The 19,573-nt window shown below is 39.4% G+C and overlaps 1 protein-coding gene across 1 annotated transcript in view; it reads right to left on the bottom strand.

The window, feature by feature from the left end:
• RIN2 (Ras and Rab interactor 2) overlaps positions 1-19,573 on the bottom strand; it is a 114,653-nt gene that overhangs the window by 7,236 nt on the left and 87,844 nt on the right. The window contains exons 8-9 of the mRNA XM_036245782.1: positions 3,778-4,083; positions 1,865-1,996 (exon numbers count right to left, since the gene is read on the bottom strand). Of these exons, the coding sequence (XP_036101675.1) occupies positions 1,865-1,996; positions 3,778-4,083 (438 nt within the window). The remainder of the gene's footprint in view (positions 1-1,864; positions 1,997-3,777; positions 4,084-19,573) is intronic.

The following is a 19,573-nucleotide window of genomic DNA, read 5'->3' as shown; positions in this document are numbered from 1 at the left end:
TCTTCCTTTGGCAAAAGGCTAGGAAAAGTGGCAGGAAGTGGCTGTCTAGATCTTCCGCCACAAAATGTAAACATCTGTTTGTCCTAAGTACAACACAATGTCAGCAACAAAATGGTACTTTTCTGAGTGAAACTGGCATGCTTTTTCCCTAAGGTGCCAAGAATTTGACATACTTATTACTAGAATTAAACATAATTGAAAATTGAAAAACAAACAAACAAAAAACCTGGATGCATACAAAATTTTAAAAATGACAAAATATGTAACAATGATGCAAAAAGGAATAATGATGACCTGCATGCTTCTCTTGGTCACTGGACAAAACCACGTTTCCCCCTCCTGTCAAACCCCAGGGCAGAGCAGGTAAGGAAAGCTCCAGCAGGGCCTTGACTCTGGCTGTGAATAAGAATGAGGGGAGATGAACAGGCAGAGGGTAAAGGGATGAAAGGGGCTCATCCATATCTGTCTGGGTGGGGGGACAGGATGAAAAGATATTTATCCCTAATCCTGAGTCAGCACTAACCCTAAAGAGGTGGGAAGTGTGTACCTTATGGGCCCCAAGGAGGAGGACAGACCTGATAAGAAAGCCAAGTAATAGGGGACTAAGGAACATGTTCTGGGGGGTAACAATACATTTAAGTTCCCTTCAGGGAAATCCAAATACGACTCATTCCCTGGGGAATCCTATCAACTCCTGGGCCTTTTTGCTCAAGCTTGGACTAAAACTCACCAGAGAAAAGAAAAAAAAAAAAAAAAGTTTATGCAACAATTCAGAACTTGGGACACACAAAAATGGATAAACACGATTCATAATGCACAAGCCTGGATTTGTTCTCCTTCAAAAAGACAAACTCACAGAAGAGTCCCAGCTATTTGTGCTTTTCAAGGCTGTGCACCACAATGACTAACATCCAAATTACTTTCCTGATAAAATACCTAACCAGTGCGTAAGGATAAGGACTTTCTGCTAAGACATGTTGGGGTTAGGCAGACACAAGAAAACTAAACTGCTAAGATAAATTGAAAACAAACCGCCCACATTTTACTCCACTGTATTTTTAACTATGAGCAGATACTATTTTTTTAAATAAAAAAAGAAAATCAATGCCGTTTTCATCTTGAAAACAACTTTTTTAAAAACAATGGAAACAAACTAACAGCAGGACGTTCTTCTGACTGAGACTATTCTCTAACAAGTATACAACTTCCTCTTGAAATCGAAGAAACTATTTCTTTTTTAAAATACCATTGATTCTATCGAACAACATTTATTTATTTTATTGCAATTAACTAATTTCAGTGAAATATAATTACGGCAGGGTTACATTTTTTTGTGTGTTTTTCTGGTGTTTCCAAATGTTCTATAGTGATTATATATCACTTTTAAAGGTAGAAAAAAGGTCAGCAAATTCTTTTAAATTAAAATTAGACAACCAATAGGATTTCAAAAAAGCTTCCACATAAATGCTTAATAGGTATGGGGATTGATTTTGGAGTATATATATTTACATTTTTTTAAAATTCGAGAATATGTTTTTATTGATTTTTAGAGAGGGAAGAAGGGGGAGAGAGAGAAACAATGATGTGAGAGAAACACTGATTAGTTGCCTCCCATAGGCGCCCTGACCAGGGAATCAAAACTGAAATCTTTTGGTGTATAGGACTTTGCTCCAACCAGCTGAGCCACCTAGCCAGGGCTATTTTGGAGCTAGATAGAGGTGGTGGATTGTGCAACATTGTGAGTGTATTAAATGCCACTGAATATGTTTGATTTTGTTATGTGAACTTTATCTGAATAACCAAATCAACCCCCCCCCCCCAAAAAAAACACCCAGTTCCTCCTATCCTTCTGAATGTACGTTACCTTCTCCATGTAACTGCGAAGGGTCTAGGAGCTCCATCATGTACTCAATCTCCGTGTCCAGTTCCAGCATGTCACACTGAGCTATGACATAGGTCAAGACTGGTAGAAAGTCATCGGCACCATACATCCTCCCTGGGATTAGGAGGAAAGGGGATGACAGGAATATTTTTACCAACATTTCTTGCTTTCATGTCTTACTTGCTGCTTTTATTAGACAGTGAAGAGTCTTCCTGGGGAAATGTGCTACTCATAAACAGAGGTGGGTGTTTCTGGAATCCTGTGTCTTCCCATGACCCTCCCTACTGAGCATGTTTCAGACCAGCCCTAACTCACGATTTCAGAATGAGCACCTAGGAGTCAATAAACACAGGAAAGGTTTTTCTCCCCACTGTCATGAGTTACATCATTACGCAATATGACACAGTACTTTTAAATAGTTTAACTTTCAGCAAGTAATATTACAAACCAATTTACAAAGTATCTGCGTATTATGTCAACTCGTTGTGTCTTGTTTCCTACTGCTTTCTGTGCAAGTTAATCACACACATAATGACAAGACCAAATTCAAACCAGGTGTAAAGGTTGCTCTCTGCTCAATGCCAGCACATAGTTAATTTATTTAAATGTGCAAATTCACCATATGTTAAATAGATGCATATGATTAATATATGGCAAAAAATTTTAGTCTTTATTGCTATTTTTCATTATAATGGTGATTCTCAATGGGTGGTGGGGGGGTTGATTTTGCTCCCCAGGGGAAATGGGCATTGTCTAGAGACATTTTTATTGTTGGAACTGGAAGGTGGGGGTGCAAACGGCATCTGGGATGCTGGTAAATTTCCTACATGAAGCAGACATCCCCCACCAAAAGGAATGATCTGGTAAGGATGTCATTAGTGCTGAGGTTGAGAAACTGTGCTTCAGAAGAACATAGTCCTGTGCAGATATTTTCTGGGATCTTTTATAAATGATCTCATGAACTACAAAAATATATTTTCAATATGTGAAACATGCTGGCAAAACTAAGAGGTGATGTTCCTATGTTATCATTGCTAGATCAAAAGCTCATGTGTTAACGTCTTTCCTCAACAATTGGAACATACACACATCTCTATCTACTCAAGGATAACAGGGCCTGTATTTTCTCTCTGTTCGTTTTCCATGAAGCAGTTTCACTCAAAGGAAAAGGCAGTTATTTTCCACAGAATGACAATAGGCTCCCTGAAGACCTAAAACAAGGCAAGGTTCAATCACTGTCTGAGGCACAGTTATGATGTATAAGAAGCAGCACAGGAAATCCCAGGGCTTAATTCCCAATTTTGTAAGTCTTGTGTGAATTCCAATTTACATTGCTTCAATTTGTGGCAAAGAAGGGGGAACCAACGAAATGGCTGGGATGAAGCTGCACCATTATTGAATGCTCCAAGTTCTGATATACGCTGAAGATCACGGACACAAACCAAAATGTAGTAATGTTTACGGCTAATATTTCCATTGTACTAGAGGCTATGCAGGCCTCATCCCTTTTAGTGCCCACCTTAGGAAGAAAAGGGTCATATCCAACAACAGGTGCTGACACTGCATAAGATGGCCAAAGTCCCATAGTTAATTAACTCATTTGCAGAGCTAGGATTTAAACTTGGACTCCAGAGACTGAATATGTATTGACTACTTTGCATTAAATAAACTGGCATCACAAAAATATTGTTGTCCTCATACGATTACTTTTTTGGTGCTATTAATCTGTTCCATGTGACTAATTTGCCAGACTAGAGTAACACTTGTATTTTTGTGAGCTGCTTGGTGAAATCAAGAGACTGAAAGGAAGAGAAACTGGAAATAAGAAAGCCTGACTTGTGATTGGCCTGGTCTCTGGCCACACTGCTGGCCCCGGTGGGAAGTGGCAGCCTTACCTGAGTTGCTCTCCATAACAGTGTAAATAAGCTTGCAGACTCTCAACAGCAGCATGACTTTCTTTTCTGGCGAATACATCTTCTGCATAGTCATGAATTTGACTTTGATTTTCTCCACATCCACCAAATCAGGGGTTGGGGCGAAGACCCCTAGCTCCTGTGGATTCCTCTGCCGCACGAGCTGCAGGTTTTCCTTGAGTTGTTTCCACGAGCCGTCGGCCATGTGGAAGTCCTTCAGCATGGCCTCCACATGCCCCTTCAGGGGCTTCAAGATGCACTTGTGCATGGCTTTTTCCAACACTACATCTGCCAAAGAAAGTGCAGCTACTGTGACCATTGTCTGAAGAAAGAAGAAATGCAAGTCTTTCTTGGAATGGACATCTGCAATTCTATGCATAGGTTAGAGGGCAGACAAGTTATAACTGCACACCCATGCAACCAACAACACTTAGCACTATCACACTGACCTTTTCTTCTGTAAAGCAGGAAGAAAAAAACTTCCCTAATGAATTCCTAATTGCTCTTGTATACAATTAAATATATTTAACTACTTTTATACTCCTCCCCCATAGGCACAGGCAAATATTTCATAAGACATTTTTTTGACCTAGTTCTTCCACTGGTCATCGAGTTGACAGATAAGCAAATGTAATTTTCATGGAAGGATTTTCTAATAGTGAGGGTTCAAGATTCCTTAAAATATTTTATGAGGAAATAAATTCAACTAAATACACATGCTATTTTAGATTGAATTCTGGACCAAAAAATAATTCTTTATTTCCTTTGCTATAAAGAATATTAACAGGGCATTAGATTTGAATAAAGTCTGCAGATTAGGTAACAGTGTTAACACCGAATCAGTGTTAATTTTGCTGTAGTTTTTAACAGAATATTATTGTTTTTAGGAAATATACACTTAGGATAAGGATACAATGTCTGCCATTATCTCTCAAATGGTTGTGTGCATGTGTGTGTGTGTGTGTGTGTGTGTGTGTGTGTGTGTGTGTAAACAGAAAGAGGAAGGAGAATGATACAAATGTGACAAAGTGCTAATATTCCAGGAATCTGGGTAAAGGGCACACATGATTTCTTAGTTTATTTTTGCAACTTTTCTGTAAGTCTGAAATTATTTCAAAATAAAAAGTAAAAAATTTTGAGATGTATTTTTTGTTCAGAGTTAGGAAACACCTTTAATAGGAGGCATTACTTCTTCCTCTTTCTTTGTATGGTTGCACAATGGAGTAGCTTGGTTGACAGTAGAATGACCAGGACCATAGATCTGGGTTGATTTATACAATAATAAGCTCTCTGCTTTTTCAACATCAGCTTTTCCATCTCAAACGTTTGCACATTCTCATGAAAGCTATCTGGGTAATAATCTCACCTAATATTTGACACTTTACTGTGATTTTTTGGGAGCACATGGATCACCTTACTTATAAAACTGGGAATAATTGAGTTATTTCTCCGGCCTTTGGAATTCCTAACAGTGGATTAGATCACACTGAATCGAAATGATCACCTGTTATTAGAAGGTCAGGGACAAAGAGAAATCTAAGTCAGATGCACAAATACTGAAAACAATTTTCCCATAACTGAAAGTTAAAAATATGCCAAGAGTTAATGCTGACCCCACAATGATCACATTCCCCTGCCCAACTTTTTCTGTTACTCCACTTCCATATCCTATCCAGGAGACCTCTTTATTTAAATAGATAGCTCTATTTAACTGTTGAAATTCAGTTATAAATTTTATTTTATAAACAAAAGAGGTTATAAAGTAAGAAGAAAAACAGCACTTTTACTTGACATTATGCATTAATAGGTTATGTTATGTTAATAACATAGGTTATGTTATGTTAATAATCTCGTGCAACTTCATAGCATCTTAGATTTTACTTTTTTAAATTATGATGGAAAGTCAATAATAGCAATTAACGCTGAGCCCTCAGTTGGGCGAGGCTCTAAGTGCTTTATTTCATTATGTCATCTAGTTCTTACATAATATTGATATTATGGCCATTTTATAGATGAGAAAACTGAGGCTTGGAGATATCTAATGACTTGTTTGAGGCTGCACAATTATTTTAAACAACCAATCCTATTGCTTTTCAAAGTAAATAATCTTTTTTTTATCCTCACCTGAAGATATTTTTCCATTGATTTTCAGATAGAGTAAGAAGGAGGGAGGGAAGGAGGAAGAGAGAGAGAAAAATATCAATGTTTGAGAGACACATCAGTTGGTGGCCTCTCACATGACCCCAGTCAAGGCCGGGGATTGCAACTGAGGTACGTGCCCTTGACTAGAATCAAACCCACGACTCTTTGGTCCAAGGACTGATGCTCTAACCACTAAGCCAAACTGGCCAGGGCTCAAAGTAAAATAATCTCTTAATTCTAAAGTTTAAGGTGCTTTATAAACATTCAAAAGTTCCAAAGCGACACTCATGAACTCTTTTAGAATGAGTTCAACAAGTGGGGAGGGAGTCATGTCAATCATTAACTAGGACTGTACATGAATATTGATAGTGGCATTATTTATAATAGTCCCAAACTGGAAACAACCCACAGGCCTATCCCAATGGAGTGGATATGAGGATATATTTGTACAATGGAATTCAAACAATGAAAGATTCATTCCATGAAAAACAAGACACTGCTGTTCCAAATGCAATAGAATAAACTTCATAGACATTATGCTGTGTGGAAGAAGCCAGGCTTAGGAGAGGATCAACTTTAGCATTTCATTTGTATAAAGTTCAAAAGTAGGCAAAACGAATGTGTGGGGACAGAAGTCAAGATGGCAGTTACCCTTAGGTATAAATGGGGCTGTGGGGAGACACTTCCAGGGGATGAAGATATTCTATATCTGGATCTGGGTGGTAGCTACATGTGTGCACACATGAAAATGGGTCGAGCTAAATACTTAAGATATGCACACTCTATGGATATATGGTTAAACCTCAAAAACCATATATAAATCAAACGAACAGAAACAATTGGAGACCAGCCTGGGATTTTCTCTTTGAACCCCAAGACATCTTTAAATTTCAGACTGAGCCTGGTCATGTCTGGGCCAAAGCATTAACACAAATCGTCTCCAGAAGGTGCTGTACTGTTGCTAGGGGGAGAAGAGCAGAAAGCTCATTCCCAGCAAGTTGAGAGGGTCCCTTATGTAGCCTCTGAGCTGTAAACTCTACACTTACCAATAAAGGGGCTATGGAAATCTGTTAGGAGGGTTGAAACCCAGGACCCATTACGAAGTGCCTATTCTTTTGAAAACCAAAATGAGAAACAAATTTCCCAGTGTTAGATTATTTTTAGTCCATTTATAAAGGCTACTATTTAGAAATAAGACTGCTCTCTTTGCACTGTTTTTCAGGACTTTACTTCTAACCCCCATTCCAAATCCTTAATATATATCAGGAATATAAAAGTCCAAGGGACCTAGCACCCAGCTGGTTTTCAGTAAGAAAAGCAGGATCTGTTTATGAAGGAACAGGAAAAAATTATTTGAGCAAGCAAAAGGAACAGAAAATCTTTCAGAATAAGGACTAGCCCAGAAAAACAAACAAATATTAAAATTAAAAAACCACCCCAAAAGTACATTTCTTAAAAATTGCAATCTGTTGTTTTCTATTATTTCTGATTGCTTTAAGTCCAAGAAAACAAAAAGATTTAAACTGTAAGAACAATGACACCATTCTAGGCACTTTACGTGTACTGACTCTTCAAATTGCAAACAAACCCCACTAGGTTTCATTTTACAGATGAGGAAACTGAAACGCAATGAGATCACTATCACACAACAAGCAAGAGGGGGAGCCAGAATTCGAATACAAGAAATCTGGGGTTAAGTGTATTTATCCAGAAATAAGAATATACTAGAGAATTGTCTAAGCTACAATACCATGAATTTTAGAAACAAAATGTTAGCTGAATGATAAAAACTAGAAACAAAATTTTCTGAAAATATTTATACAGATCCTATCAACTGTCCCCAAAGCTCATCCATAAGGGGGGTGAAGAGCATGGAAGTTACTTGAATGCTTCTCACCTTAATGAAACCTGATGTAGTTATTTATAAGATATGTTAAATGTGTTTCCCTCCCTTACTGTGAGTGATCACTCCCCTATTCCGAATGGAAGACAAAAACCTTTTCTCTGCTGCTTCACTCTGACTGACAGCATCAATTATAGAGAAGGCCAGAGATCAGACAGGAGACCATCACAAGACTAGATCATGCTTACCCAAAGCTGTCTAGGGGGAAGTGAGAGCCTGAGAGGTGAAGGTAAAGTCTAGGGAAAATGCATATCTTAGAAAGCAGTAGGAGCATGAGGCCTGGCAGCCAGCCCAATTCTATCTTTCTAAGTGATCTTGGCCAAGTCACTTCACTTCTCTCACTGTCATTGCCTTTAACTTCTGAACTGCCATAGGAATCATTGCCCACAGATGGCAAGACAGAACTAGCAGTCTGAACTTTATTGATTCCTAAAACAAAACAAAATAATCATATTTTCCAGATGATTCTAACAGAACCCAGAGTCTAAACAACATATTTTTCAAAATGCAACCTAAGTTTATGTGACAGAGATGAAAGATGAGGTTAGGTCATACAGCCTCTTGGTTTATTAGCGTTCTAGCATTTGAATAATTTTAAAAGTACAGTAGTACAAAGAGAAACTCATCATAAGAGATGGGCCTTTTGAACTCAAATTGTAAAATTTAAATATTTATAATGGCTAACATTTCTTAGGCATTTATTTGTGCATTTCATATTCGAAGGGGGGCTTGTACATATGACCTCACTATATGCTAACCCTCACTTCAGCTCTTTGAAGTAGGAGCTAGTGCTATCCTCACTATGCACATGGGTATGTGGCTTAGAAGTCAAATGTCTTCCCGGGATGGTGAAGATGAAATGCAAGCCTGGTTGTTCCTACTGCAAACAAGTCAGGAGATGGCATGATGGGCCTCCCTCTGTACAAGGGCAAAATGAATTGATTTTTCTTTATGTGCTAACATATTTTCCTTTGGTGGCATAACTGGATTAAGGGTTAGAGCTAACACTGGGTGGTGCTCAATGAGTGTCAAGCACTATTATACATTTTCCAGCTCTTCAATGAGATGAGTACATAATCCTTATCTGTTTCAGTCTGGGTTCTCCCAGAAGCTGACCCTAAGACCAGAACTTGAATATGAGTAGTTCATTTGGGAGTTGAGCCCAGGAAGCACTGGTAGTGAACTGCAGAAGTAAGAGAAGAGGGTAGGCAGCCAATGTTTTATTTATTCATTTGTTTTATTTATTTATTTATTTATTTATCTATTTATTTATTTTTATTATAATATTTTTTTATTGATTTGAGAGAGAGAGAGAGAGAAAGACAGAAACATCGATTGGCCACCTCCTGCATGCCCCCTACTTGGGATTTGGCCCACAACCAGGGCATGTGCCCTGATCGGGAATCTAACCTGTGAGCTCTTGGTGTGTGGGTCGACACTCGACTACTGAGCCACACTGGCCGGGCCAAGGTAGTGTTTTATTAAGCCAGTTACACTAGGGGCAGCTGGAGTTCAGCTCTGCTTGGAAGTCCAAGACATAGCGTAGAGCATGCCTCAGAGCTGTCCCACCAGCAGAGAGGCAACCGGGGTATTTATACACCTGCTCCCTTCAATCCCTGCTTGAGGGCATTTCTATGAACCCTAGACAAGTGTCAGGTAAAATTTCCCAGGTACTGGAAGCTGGAAATCAAACAGGTGAGTGTCAGTGGGGCAGGCACAATGATGTCTAGTACTCCATGTTACATATGAAGAAACTGAGGCACAGATATATGAAGACACTTGACCAAGCACACATAGCTCATCAGCAGCAGAGCTGGGACTTCCAACCCAGCAGTCCAGCCTGAGTGCTTTCTCTGAACCACAACACACTCCTGCCTTTCAGCCAAGAAACTGATCCTTTCACAGCTGAAATGTGACACACAGGCAGCCACAACGGCATTTTGCTAATCCTCTGTACAAACTATTCATAAAGCACACCATCTGGTGTCCCAGTGGCCCTCGGGTGAGATAAAAGTCCAAATGAGCAGTTTTCTGCTTTGCGACCTTGAGGGAAGAAGATGACCTTTCCAGGCCTCAGATTCCTCATCAGTAAAATGGGACCACTCAGTGGTTTCCAACTGGTTTGTTGGGAGGGTTGGGTGAAAACTCACACAATGAGCACTTTGTATGCACCTGACACCTCATCAGCGGGCAAAAACAATTCATTCCCTCTGTTCCTTTTGAATGTGCAGTATATGCCCTTGAAAAAGTATATCAGGTTTAATGATTCAGGTCTGGTTTTTGTTCTTTTCTGTGTTAACTGTGGTTTGCTTGGTTTGAAGTGGGAACTGAAAGTGCTTTGATAAATTAATTGAAAAGCCATCTAGTTTCCTGTACATCTTTCTCTTTCTCGTGCTTTCTTACTCTTCCTCAGCCCCTCCCATCCATAGGTATAAAGACAGAAGATCTGAAGTCTGGTCCTCTGGGTTTTCCTGCCCTGAAACTCCCAGTGTTTTGTCACAGCCTCATTCTGTCCCTGTCTAACAGCTCAAAATCAAAGATGAGCTGAACATGCTGGGTATCTTTCACAGTGATGGGAATTGAGAGAGCCCCCAGACCCATTTCAGATGAGAAAGTGTGTGGAATGAATGGTGGGTTTGGTTCATCACTAACTGTTTTTGCTTTACTAACTTGGAAGGGCTTAAGTCATGCTGCTATCCCTGCTATATGTCTGCCCACTCCAGGCCCCTGGCATCCTGGCTTGTCACACTGGTCTGCAGGTGTTTATGGACCCCGTCTGATTTGATTGGTTGGTATCTGAGCTAGAGACTGTTAAAGAGTTCCACTGGTGTGAGCTTTCTAAAACGCTCTTCACTATTTTAAATACTCACACATTTCCTAGGGATGTGCCCCTGCCTTGCTTTCCATTTCTTCCTCCCAGTACCTCCCCTCCACCCATGTTGTTGCTGAAGCCAACTGTATTGCAGCCCTCTGTGCCTCTGCACCTTTCCACGTGCTGTCCCTGTGTCTGGCGGGCTCCTTGCCTTTCCCAAAGTGGATTGCCACCTGACCTGGATTTCCCACCTCCTCCACAAGCTCCTCCCACTTCCTGTGAACTCAGCATTCTTTGTTGTCTTTACTACACATAGACTTCTAGAGCATTAGACTTCTCTCCTTGAGGGAAAGCCCTCTGAACACCAGACCTGGGGGGTCATGAAGTGAGCCACCTGCAGCCCCTAGTCCAAGAACCATCCATAGCATGTGTTCCAAAAATGACTGTTGAATTGAACTACAGATCCTTCTTTGGGAGGCTACATGAAAACTATTTCTTCTCCTCACCCCCACAGAATACAGCAAGTGTGACCCTAGTGATGAAGCTATCACCCAGGTGTTGTGGGGCAGCCATCCCTAGTCCTGCAGAACCTTCTGTCGCTCCAGGGATGCCATGTACCTGGCTCTGCTTTAAGCATTATCAGCAATGCATACCTTGGCCCATAAATAATAAATGATAAAGAACGTTTTATCATTAAAGGAAGATTCACCAGCCCAGCAGAAATGGCTCCAAAATAAAAATAAAAATGATAAGTACTGAGTGGTGATTCACTAGTATTATTGTTTGTTTTGATGGGCTTCAAGGAAGGGCATTATGAAAAACAAGTAAAATAGGGACAGACTCATAGAGAGCAGGCTGACAGTTCTGGGTGTGGGGTTGGGGTCTTAGGTGATGGGGTGGGGGGATTGAGCCAAAAAGTAAAAGAATAAAAGAGAAACTCATGGACACAGACACTAGTGTGGTAATTGCTAGGGGGGTAGGGACTGAGTGGGGGGTGAAAGAGGGTATAGTGGGGAAAAACAGTGATGGACAGAGAGACCTGACCTGAGGTGGTAAATACACAGTGCAGTGTGTTGTGTAGTTGTGTGCCTGAGACCTGTATAGTTTTGTTGACCAGTATCATCCCAATAAATTCAATAAAAGGGTGGAGGAGGGAGAGAAAAGCTAAAAAAAACAATAAACAACCTATTATAGGGGGAAAAGTATAGGTTATATTCATGTAATATTTTATGTATGAAATCCATCAGACTAATTTCAGTGTCTTCCAGTAAACGGCCAGTGAAAATGAAGGCATGGGAGAAGAGACCAATCCTCCTTACAGAAAAATTCCAAATAATTTATGTCAATATCTGGTCTCAGCAGGTGGAGGAGCTTATTGAAAGAATAGAGTATGGAAACAGGAGGACATTAATTCTACAGAGCAGACACCTTGCCTATGGGATCTTGGGCTGGTGACCCAGGGTAACAACATTAATGTTAAGTCATGTGGATCAGGCACCTCTGCTATGGTGTTAACTTCACTTGCAAGATTGTCCTCCCTGCTCAAAAAACCAGGCAAGAAAGGCAGTGTAGCTACCACTTGAGATATAGAAAAAACCTGTCACATGAGTCAATTTCATCCTGGCTTTATCTCAATAAGTAAGCTTTTGTTTAAAAACGAGGCTAATAAATGGGATGTATTAGCCTCCCAAGGCATTAAGGAGATGTAAGTGGATTCCATGCATAAAAGTGCTTCATAAACCATCAAGAACCACACATGGATGAGGGGATTATAGGGGCTTTCACTTGGTTCTATTAAAAACACAGAGTGCATAACCTGGCCAGTTTGGCTCAGCAGTTGGAACATTGGCTCTCAGAGCAATGAGTCGCAGGTTTGATTTCAGTCAAGGGCACATACCTCAGTTGCGGTTCATCCCCAGCCCTGGTGGGTCATGTGGAAGGCAATCAATCGATGTGTTTCTCTCACATTGATATCTCTCTCTCTCGCCCTCCCACTCTATGAAGGTAAATGGAAAAATATCCTCGGGCGAGGATAAAAAAATAAATAAATAAAATAAAATCACAGTATGCATATAATATATACTCTTGAACTCAACAGAAAGTGGGCTGTGAATGTTGGCTTCTAAAAGAAGCCCCTTGGCCTGGATAATAAGTGAGAACCTCCACAGTGGACATTGTGTCTGAGATGAGAGGGCACGGGTCGTGCATGCAGAATTTAGTCTGTATTGGGAGGCTGGAGGAGTGAAGCAAGGCTATAGGTGGGACCGCTGGACAATGAGGGCTCCTCCATTTGATGCTCCCGTCATCAAGACAGCCAATCAGAGCTGTCCTTTTGGCAGGAGTAGAGTACTGGGAAATGTGTGAAAGTATGAAAGATTCTCATGCTTCTATTTCAGTAAATGTAGCATTTCAATTGTCCCTTGGCTCATGCTCCCAATTCCTATGTTAATTCCAGGTAATGGGGATGTTTCCTGCCTGGCAGGTGATTTTTCTCTCTTGAGATGGAAGCTTCTACAGTCAGAAAACGCTCTAGCACAGGTATCTTCATATGCCTTATTTTGTGATGCCATTCCCAACCCCACCTTGTTAGCAAGGCTCTCTGAATTATTGAGCTAATAGTTCCCTTGTTGAGAATATCATGGAATCAGGGACTCCTGGGCAGAAACTCTTATTTATTTATTTATTTATTTATTTATTTATTTATTTATTTATTTTCTTTATTAAGTTGAAAGAGAGAGGAAGGGAGAGGGAGAAAGAGATAAAAACATCGATGAGAGAGAATATAGATTGGCTGCCTCCTCCATGCCCCCCACTGGGGATAGGGCCCACAACCTGAGCATAGGTCCCAACCAGGAATTGAACTGGTGACCTCTTGGTGCATGGGTTGATGCTCAACCACTGAGCCACATCAGCCAGGCTGGTCAGAGACACTTAATTCCAGAGTTGTGAACCTTCTTTTAGTTGATTTAACATAATTAACCCAATTTTGATGCTCTAAAGTAAAAATTATATACCAAATGATGCCCCATGGGTAAACGAGGTGGTTTTCTTACTGTGAGCTTCTATTTAAACAGATTTTCAAAAATAATGTAGGCATTCTTTTTATATGCTCCAAAGATCAATCTTTCTCCTTTCTCTCTACCCCTTTTTAACTGTATAAGGATATTCAATTTCTCTCATCAATATGGTCACATGGACTAGATCAGAAATCAGATCCAAGGTTTTAATCACAACTTGGCATTAATATGCCTTTCTGATTGCATCTCTCAAAATTTCTAGTTATCTAATAAAGGGCAGATAATAACTCAAGGGCTTAAGCCAAACTGTGAATTAAAAATTAAAATAAGGCACACTAGATATTAAAGCTTGAATTGACTTACCTACTTTTATTTTTTTTTTATCCTCACCCAAGGACATTTTTGCATTTATCTTCAGATAAAGTGGGAGGGAGAAAGGGAAGAAGACAGAGAGAGAGAAACAGCAATGTGAGACACATCCACTGGTTGCCACCCACGCGACCCCAACAGGGGCTGGGGACAATCTGCAACCGAAGTACGTGCCCTTAGCAGGAACCGAACCCAGTACTCTCTGGTCCACAGGCTGATGCTCTAACTACTGAGCCAAACTGGCCAGGGCCCTACTCATTGTTTTAAACCTGTGAAATATGCCGCTGCTACTTTAAAAGGGATTGCACTGAATCTGTAGATTGCTTTGGATAGTATGAACATTTTAATGATGATGATTTTTTTGATCCATGAGCATGGTATATGTTTCTACTTTTTATATCTTCCTCTATTTCTTTTTTCAATGTCCTTTAGTTTTCTGAGAACAGGTCTTTTACCTCCTTGGTTAAGTTTATTCCTAGGTATTTTTTTTTTTTTTTTTTGTAGTTGCAATGGTAAATGGGATTTTTTGCTTCCTCTTCAGAGTGTTCATTGTTGGTATATAAGAATGCCATCCAGCCCTGGCCAGTTTTGCTCACTGGTTAGAGCATTGGCCTGTGGTCCAGAGAGACCCGAATTCGGTTCCCACCAAGGGCATGTACCTGGGTTGCAGTTTGTCCCTGGCCCTGGTTGGGTTGTGCAGATTGCAACCACTCAATATGTCCCTTTCATGTCAATGTTTTTCTCTATGTATCTCTCTTCCTCTCTCTCCCTCCCACTCTATCTGAACAAAAAAAAATGAAACAAACAAACAAAAAATATCCTAGGGTGAGGATAAAAAATAAATAAATAAATAAAAATGCCATCCATTTCTGGATGTTAACTTTGTATACTGCTACTTTGCCAAATTTATTTATTAAATCTAGTAGGTTTTTGATGGAGTCTTTAGAGTTTTCTATGTACAATATCATGTCATCAGCAAATACCTACTCATTTTTTAAAAAGTGACCTGCAGTAAAGTAGTTGTAATTGTTTAACTCCTAGAAATTTTCTTCAAACCTCCTTTCTTATTCATTCTATAGTCTCTGGTGTCTAACCACATTTCAATATTTCTCTATTTAAAAAACACATGTATGTGTAAATTGCTCCCTTTAAAATATGTAAGAATTCAATTTAAGAATACTTTTCTTCATATAATTACTATACAGCAATTAAAGAAAGTAAAACAGCATTGTCTTGTTTTTTATTATTGACTTCATGAATACAAATAGTTGGCTTTTTGTATTATTGTTGATAGTCTCTGGTGGGCAGTTTTAGTGAAATAGAAAATCTGGGATTAGTAACATCTTGGAGTTGCAGCAATTTTGTTTTTCTTGAAATAAGACTTAAAAAACAGGGATTTCCCAAGATTAACATCAAATGAGAAATACAAATTGTTTTGTTTAAATAAAATAAAAACACTAGCCACAAAAATGCAACTAGTTTTGCAAAGTGGAAATTTTACTACCAAAAATTTTGTACTCATTTTCCCATTTGTTGAAAAGAGTCGTATGATGTAAAAACTCACCAATGAGAAACACATGTTGAAATAACAAGGAATGTCATACCCTGTCTGTAGTTCACTGGATGGGACACATCAATAACAAGTACACCTCACTCTGTTGATGAAGTTAATGATCCCAGGGCTTTTGAGTAGGACCTAAAACTGTGTACACTTTTTGTTAAAGCAGCTGTTTGTCTTTCCATGTACCACTTTGGAGGTGGGGTGGTAAGCGGAATGGACAACTGTCCAAAGGAAAACATAATACAGGGTAGGGCAAAGTAGGCTTACTGTTGTTTGTATGGAAAATAATATAAAACTTAAGAAGTAATAATACAAGTATAAACTCTGGCCCTGGCCAGTTTGCCTCAGCAGTTGGAACGTTGGTATGTGGACCAAGGAATCGTAGTTTCAATTCTGGTCAAGGGCATGTACCTCAGTTGTGGTTCAGTCCCCAGCCTTGGTCAGGGTCTTTTGGGAGGCAACAGTCGATGTGTCTCTCTTACATCGATGCTTTTCTCTCTCTCCCCCTACTCCTCCCACTTTATCTGAAGATAAATGGAAAAATATCCTCAGGTGAGGATAAAAAAAAAAAGAAGAAACTCTGTGTTTTGTGTACACGCAACTGTAAACCTACTTTGCCCCACCCTGAATGTGGCCCTGGAATGATCAGAGAACTGGCTCACATGGGAACTCATCACATCTTATCCTCATTGGTTTCATTCGCCAATGAGAGAGTAAAGCAGATGTCAATTAACTAATATTTATTCAAGAAACTCTAAAGGGCCGGACTTGTGGGTGGAAGTGCTTTAAAGAATTATCCAAACAGACGGCAAATTCTCCGTGACACAACCATTTAGAGTGGCTGACTTTTTTTTGGGGGGGGGGGTTGTTTTAGCTCAATAGAACGTGCCAGCATTTTTTATTTTATATTTTATACTTCTCTGTATTTTACAAATAATTTTAAGATAAGCATTTGTTATTTTTAAGTCAGCAAAAGCTATTTCAAAATAAATATCTTTTTATGATAGCACATTTTAAACTGAATCTAGGCTAATATGAGTCTCAGTCATGTTTTTGCTTATTTATTTATTTATTTATTTATTGGGGTGACATTTGTTAATAAAATTATATAGGTTTCAGGTATATAATTTTATAATACATCATCTGTATAATGTATTGTGTGTTTACCACCCCAAGTCAAGTCTCCTTTCATCACCATTTGTCCCCACTTTACCCTCTTCTACTTCCCTTCACCCCACTTTCCCTCTGGTAATCACCATACTATTGTTTGTGTCTATGAGGTTTTTTTTTTTTGCTTAATGCCTTCACCTTTCTCACCCAACTCTCCAACCCCCTCCCCTCTGACAGCTGTCAGTCTATTCTCTGTATCTATGAGTCTGTTTCTGTTATGTTTGTTAGTTTATTGCTTATTAGATTCCACATATAAATGAAATCATATGGTACTTGTCTTTCTCTGATTGGCTTATTTCACTTAGAATAATACTCTCCAGGTCCATCCATGCAGCTGCAAAGGGTAAAATGTCCTTTTATGGCAAAGTAGCGTTCCATTGTGTAAATGTACCACAGCTTTTTTATCCACTCATGTACTGATGGGTACTAGGGCTGCTTCCAAATCTTGGCTATTGTAAATAATGCTGCAATGAACATAGGGATGCATATATTCTCTTGAATTAATGTTTCGTGTATCTTCAGAAATGAAATTGATGGGTCAGAAGGCAGTTCCATTTTTAGTTTTTTGAGGTAACTCCACATTGCTTTCTACAGTGGCTGCACCAATCTGCATTTCCACCAGCAGTTCATGAGGGTTCCCTTTTCTCTGCATCCTTGCCAACACTTGTTTGTTGGCATTTTTTCCTTTTTGAGATTGACTATCATTTTATACTCACCTATAAAGTGCTGACCTAAAGGGTTATAATGAAACATATGTGTAAAGTGTCAATGGGTGAGAGATATTCAGGTTTTTTTCACTGGCTTTTCTCTTTGTAATTGAAGAACTGCTCTCTGAAGAAAAGAGATTAACACTATCTCCATATACTAAATGCATACACAATTGCATTTGTACGGTCATTTCCCACATATGAATGATGACTCTAATTCTACATGGGTAGTGAAACGCGTCCTTCAGTGTCCTTAATTTCAAGATGGACATTCTGTAAATCTAAGCTTTAAATTGAAATTCCCACTTCCTAGTTCAGAGCTATCTCCTTCACAAATTGAAGGAGAAAAGGACAGGACTAGATTTTCCAGAAGTAGAGAACTCTAACTGGCATTTTTTTTTTAAATCCTCACCTGAGAATATGTTTTACTAATTTTATTTATTTATTTATTTATAGGTTAATTTTTACCTGAGGATATTTTTTTCCATTGATTTTTTAGAGGGAATGGAAAGGAGGGTAGGAAGGGAAGAGGAGAAAGAGAGAGAGAAAGAGAAACATCAAATCTGAGAGACACACATCAATTGGTTGCCTCCTGAATGCACCCAACCAGGGCCGGGGATCGAACCTGCAACCCAGGTACATGCCCTTGACCAGGAATCAAACCCTCAACTCTTAGGTGCACAGGTCAATGCTCTAACCTCTGAGCATTGTCAGGCCAGGGTTTGTTTTACTGATTTCAGAGTGGGGGAGGGAGAGAGAAACATCTATCAGCTGCCTCCTACACACGCCCCCACCAGGGATCAAACCCAAAACGTCGATATGTTCCCTGACTGGGAGTGGAACCAGCAACCTTTTGGTGCACAGGATGATGCTCCAACCAACTGAGCTACACGTGCCAGGGCATAACTGGCATCCTTGAAAAGCCTTATGAGCATTAGTAGATACTGTTCAGAACAAATTTGAGGCTTGATACTCTGGGTATAGCATTCTAAGTGAATCTATTCAAAGTGAATTACTTCTACCCAGGGAGTGAGATGTGGTGAGAATAAGCAGACAAGAGAGAGAGCACCTGGTTTGAACCTAGGCTCCCCTATTTATCAACAGCATAACCCTCTGCAAGTCACTTTATGTGTCTTGGCCTCCATTCATAAGTTTGCAAACCATGAACAATATCTACACAAATGTACCAACTTTGACTTTGTTCTGAGGCTCAAAGGAGTCACTTTATTAATAAGCTTGTAATAAACTAGTGAGTCCTTCATTTATAAATATATAAAAGTAGACAACTAGACTAAGTCCATTTTCTTGTCAATCTTAATCTAGTAGCTTATACTCAGGGGATTAGTTTTTTAGTAATGAGGGTCACCTCTTTCCCCCCCAAATAGACTTGTGATGAGTTTCTTAAACTAACCTCTGCTCTCTACACTTTCCTCTTAATTTCAAAAGCCCAGAACATTCACTGTACTTTCAAAACAAAATGATATGAAGGACTCATTCTAATGTGAAAGCCTTAAAATCTAAAACAAATACACCAATAAAAAAATGTGGCAACACTTAGGCTGGTCATAGTCACATCTCCACAGAGAGCTTCAGTCTGAGCTGCCTCAACAAAAGGTTAGCCCTCTATTCGAATTACCCTTATTTTCTTTCTTAATTTAAAATTTTTCTTAAATTAATCTTTAATTGAGATATAATTGACATATAACAATGTATTAGTTTTAGGTGTACAATATATTAAAAAACTTTTTTTCACTTCTCTGATAAGAAAATATGAATGTAATCAACAGCTACAGGGTGAGGTTCTAAAAACACAGGCTTTGAATCTGACAGGAGTAGTTTTCAATGCTGCACCTGCTAAGGTTACTAGCAGGAGTGGCCTTGGGACAAATGACTCCATCTGGCAAAGTCCTGCCTTTCTCTACTCCACAGGGATGATGCCCATGCCTGCTTCACAGGGGTAAGGCCAGGAGTCATGGAAATCACTTTAACTGGCCACATGGCTCAAATTAGGGGTTCTATAGATATCAGCTTCCCTTCTTAAACATGACCTTAGATTTTTAAAATGAAAGCTGCATATTTCCGAAACAGCAAAGTGCA

Source organism: Molossus molossus, unplaced genomic scaffold (genome assembly GCF_014108415.1).
Source record: "Molossus molossus isolate mMolMol1 unplaced genomic scaffold, mMolMol1.p scaffold_m16_p_6, whole genome shotgun sequence".
Classification (NCBI taxonomy): domain Eukaryota; kingdom Metazoa; phylum Chordata; class Mammalia; order Chiroptera; family Molossidae; genus Molossus; species Molossus molossus.
This window is presented reverse-complemented; position numbering and strand designations above follow the sequence as displayed.